Raw genomic sequence first — 4,887 nt, 5'->3', positions numbered from 1 at the left:
AGGGGTTTACAAATTGGAAGGTGGTTTTCGATGCCTTTTCGATGCATGTAGGAGGTCCCAATTCACCACATTCCAATGCTGTGAATTATTGTGATGATTTAATGAATGTTGGTTGGCATGTTGACAAAGTAATGAATGCACAATCTTCAGAAGACATTCAGAAAAATAGGTTGTGGCTTATGGCAACGATTGAGAGTATTCGATGGCTTACTTTGCAAGGATGTGCTCTTAGAGGTCATGATGAATCTGTTGATTGAAAAAACCGTGATAATTTCATTGAATTGATTAAGTTTGAGGGAAAATTGGATGGTAATATTGCTGATGTTGTCTTAGAAAAAGCTCCAAAAAATGCAAAATATACCTCACCATTGATTCAAAAGGAGATTTTGCATATTTTCGGTAACAAAGTGAGAAACAAGATTCGCGAGGAAGTTGGGGATGCCAAATTTTGTATTTGGTAGATGAAGCAAAGGATGCATCTAATAGAGAGCAAATGGTAATTGTTTTGAGATTTGTTGATGTCCAAGGGTTTTTACGGGAGCACTTTTTTCATATTGTGCATGTTAAGGACACCACTGCATTAACTCTGAAGAAAGAGATATCCGATATCCTCTCTCGTTACAATTTGAACATTCACAACATGCAAGGTCAAAGATATGATGGTGCTAGCAATATGCGTGGTGCATGGAATGGATTACAAGCCTTATTTCTTAACGATTGCCCGTATGCTTATTATATACATTGTTTTGCCCACCGACTACAACTAGCATTAGTTGTAGCTGCTGAAACTGAGAGCTCTATCTGGTTATTCTTTTCAAAGTTGACTTCCATTGTCACTCTTGTTGATGCTTCTCCAAAACGACATACCGAGTTACAATCTGCCCAAGCCATTGAAATTGAACATATGTTAGATACCAGTGAACGTGAGACGGGTATAGGGGCTAATCAGATTGGTACTTTGCATCGATCTGGAACAACTCATTGGAGCTCTAATTTTGATTCTATTTGCAACTTGATTGACATGTTTACTGCAACTATTAAAGTTCTTGAAATGATGTTCGAGAAGGGATCCTTTAACTCTATACATGGGGAAGCTAAAGGTGCTTTGCTTGCGATAAAGACATTTGAGTTCATATTTATTTTGCATTTGATGCATAGAATTATGGGAATCACTAATTTGCTTTGTCGAGCCTTGCAACACAAATCTCTTGACATCATAAATGCCATGGACTTGGTCTCTACTACAAAAGCACTCCTTCACACCTTGAGAGAAGAAGGTTTTGACCCTCTTATGATGCATGTGAAATCAATTTGCACACAGTATGATATTGATATGCCCGACATGAGTGCTCGTTACAAAACAGATACGGGTCGTACTTGTCAGCAAAAGGATGTCCTCACAGTTGAGCCTCATTACCACATTGATATATTCAACGCCGTAATAGATTTTCAGTTGGCAGAGTTGAATGACAGATTCAACGAGGGGGTAGTGGAACTCCTTGTCCTTAGCTCGGCTTTAGAACCTAAGGATGACTTTAAATCATTCAACGTTGATTATATTTGCACTCTTGCCGAGAAATTTTATCCTGATGATTTCACAAATCAGGAGAGACATTATTTGAGATTACAGTTGGAACATTATAAGCTTGATGTACCTCGTCAACAGAAATTCCAAAATATGACCACCATTTCTGAATTATGTCGAGGGTTAGTTGAGACAAAAAAGTCGGAGAGCTATCATTTAATCGAAAAGTTGATTCGCCTTGTTGCAACTCTTCCAGTTACCACAACAACAGCAGAAAGAGCATTTTCAGCTATGAAGCATGTGAAAACTGATCTGCCCAACAAAATGAAGGATGATTTTCTAGCGGATTCTATGATTATGTACATCGAAAGAGATCTTGTTCAAGACATCGACTCATATTCGATAATAGATGATTTTTATTCTGTGAAACATCGTAGGGTACAACTTCGATAGTGTACGTTTTTTTGTACTTCTCTTTTATTTATTTTTGAACATTTACGTATTTATATATAAGTTTGCCTCTTTTTGGTTTATATATATGTAATTTGGGTTAGCCCAAGGTAAATTTAATTCCTGGTTCCGCCCTTGAAGGACAAACTGGGCTAATACATTAGTCACCTTATTACACCTCTGAGGAACAAAATTAAACGAACATGAAATAAAACGACTAGCTAAATGTAAAGATCAGTCGTCTTTGATGACAACTTCTAAACTGACTTTGATACTAGCTTTTCCTTGTAGCATTCGAATGACGGGTTGTGCATCTCCAAAAATGATACTCACATAACAATTCAAACACAACAACTTACACAACCTCTCACATACATGTGGGCTTCACACACACTACTATATGTGAGCCCCACATATATGTGAGAGGTTGTATAAGTTATTATGTTTGGATTGTTATGTGAGTAGCATTGTCCATAATCTCTCTAGCTTCATCACTTATTGCCGTAATCAATTCTCGGCGAAAACCCAAAGCCTTTACCCCTTTGGTTGTAATTTAAAAGAGTTTGAGATTGGTCGAGATTGGCATAAGTTGTCTAGAGACTCTAAACACATGGTTATAAAATAAAAGGTAAAGAAATTTTTGGAGGTAAAAAATTACTTTGGACGAGGGAAAAAAAGAAAGAAAAAAGAGGAAATTCTTGGCCGGTCCTATTTTTTTGTGTGGGTTCCATGCAAACTCCATTTTGTAAATGTTATTCCATCCAGGCCCTTTTTAAAGATACTTTTACTATTTTGCCCTTAGCACTTTTTAACATCTCCAGAATTCACATCTCTTTTGAAGAATTCACACTTTCAAGAATTCACATCCTCCAAAGTTCACACCCATTTTCAAAATACACCATCATTTGCAGAATTCACACCTTTTTTGCACTATTCACACCCGTTTCATTCTTAGGAGGGAGTGAATTCTTGGGGTGTGTGAATTCTCGTTGGTGTGAATTCGATGGCCTTTTTCAAAATTGACATCATTAAAATTCAGAATTCCACGCCCCTTTTCCACTACCTTAATTTTCAGAATTTACACTTGTTTCACTCTTGAATGGAGTGAATTCTTGAGGTTGCAAAGGCCCCATTTCACACACCTTTTTTTTTTTTAGAATTTACACCCAAAATTTTACATTCCTTTACAAAATTTACATCCTTTTTTTTTTCTTCAGAATTCACATCAACGCTATGTCGACATATTACATAATTCACACATCTCAAATTACACAATTCACATCCATCTTTATTGTTCTGTTGGCTTCTGAAACTATCCGAGGAAAAACGTACGTAGGACAACAGTATGCGTATATACAAAATCCATCAATATACATAGACACAAAAAAGTTAAAACCACTGAAAAATCACTTTATACACGTGTACAAAATACATCTACATATTTGCGGCTGCCCGATCGTTTCTTTTCCTCTTCGGCGACGGTGGCGTAAACTCGTCGTCGGTCTTCCACTTATGGCCTTGGGTCTCGCCACCTCCTCTCTGCCGCCGTCGAATGCCGTCCAGTTCCCGAAAACCGCGCTCCCGAGCTCGCCGGAGGATGACGTCGAGTACAGCCCTTTGGCCATCGACGCTGCCACCTCCAACGGCGGCGATCACATGATGTAGGAAGAGATCGATGCCGCCGTTCTGACCTTTGATTTTGGGAATTTGAAAATTGAGGCGGTGAAAATTGATAGGAATGATTCGTGGTCGTGCGGTGGCTTTGGAAACTACTAGTTCTCTGATCTTGTGCACGCCAGTAATAAAGGGGTATATTGGATACATCACTTGAAACGAGGCTTTGGACAGAAATGGTATGACGTGGGGTGGAGGTAGACGGGTAGCCCGAGACAAAAAAGGGCCACCAGCAAGAAGCCCAAGAAAAAAACATTACTTTGGACGGCCAATAATGGGATGAGGTCCCAGGGTTCGAATTGTCAGCCTTGATAATTGGGCCAAGCCCAGTAATACCGGCCCATAAGACGTTCTCTCGTGATATAAAAAGAGGGTAAGGCCACGTGACGGACGAACATACTAGACCCACATAGCATGGGGCTAATCAACACAAAATCGATGGTTCCATTTAGGAATCATGAACTTGATGTTATCAATACTACTGTACGTAGTTGTTAATCCAAAGGTTAGCACGGACTCGGGGTCAGCATTGGTGCCAATGTTATGAATACCGTACCGGTCAGGGTACCGGTTTTTCTACTGGTACGGTACGTACCGGTACCAGTCAGGTACCGAGTACCGTTTCGGATTTACCGTAACTGCAATATATATAATAATTATATATAATCATAATTCAAAAAAATCCCCTATACTATGCAATTCATCATAAAATACCTATGTGATTGCATCTTGTCCCACATTGCCTAGTTACAAAACTCTTTTCCATCTTAAATAACTTTGCACATTTGTGGACTTGTAAATGAGGGCCCAAGAAGAGACCTCGCGCGCTTGAAAAAATGGACTGTGACCGAAGACAATTTAAAAAAATTGATTCGAAAACTAATTAATCGGGTAGCGCGCAGGGGTGCAAATTATACACACTATTCCCAATTCTTTTCCGATCTTTTTAAAAGATGTTGGAAACACCTCCACTTCAATGCACATAATCCAAAACAGTGTGCAAAACCACTGGTTTTGTTTCTTTCCAACAACTCTTTGTTTCTTTTCTTTTCTTTCCAGTCAAAAGTAAATATCTCTCTCTCTCTCTCTCTCTCTCTCTCTACCTGAAAAAGAAGAGGGCCAGGAAGATGAAAGGGATAAAGAAACGACAAGTTGCAGATCATCTTCTCTCCGGCGATCCTCTCTTTTCTCTCCGATCAATCTTCTCCCATTGATTGTATCTCAGTTGGTTACTTGGT

At 39.0% G+C, this 4,887-nt stretch overlaps 1 protein-coding gene across 1 annotated transcript; it reads left to right on the top strand.

Moving 5' to 3' along the window:
- The first annotated feature begins 493 nt into the window (after window positions 1–493).
- LOC131309510 (uncharacterized) lies at window positions 494–1,978 on the top strand. Its single transcript, XM_058336131.1, has one exon. It carries the CDS (start codon window positions 494–496, stop codon window positions 1,976–1,978), a length of 1,485 nt encoding a protein of 494 aa, XP_058192114.1.
- Window positions 1,979–4,887: the final 2,909 nt, after the last annotated feature.

The sequence above is a fragment of the Rhododendron vialii genome, chromosome 12a (assembly GCF_030253575.1).
Source record: "Rhododendron vialii isolate Sample 1 chromosome 12a, ASM3025357v1".
NCBI classification, from domain to species: Eukaryota; Viridiplantae; Streptophyta; class Magnoliopsida; order Ericales; family Ericaceae; genus Rhododendron; species Rhododendron vialii.
Note: the sequence above shows the minus strand (reverse complement) of the source record. Positions and strands in the feature narration are given on the sequence as shown.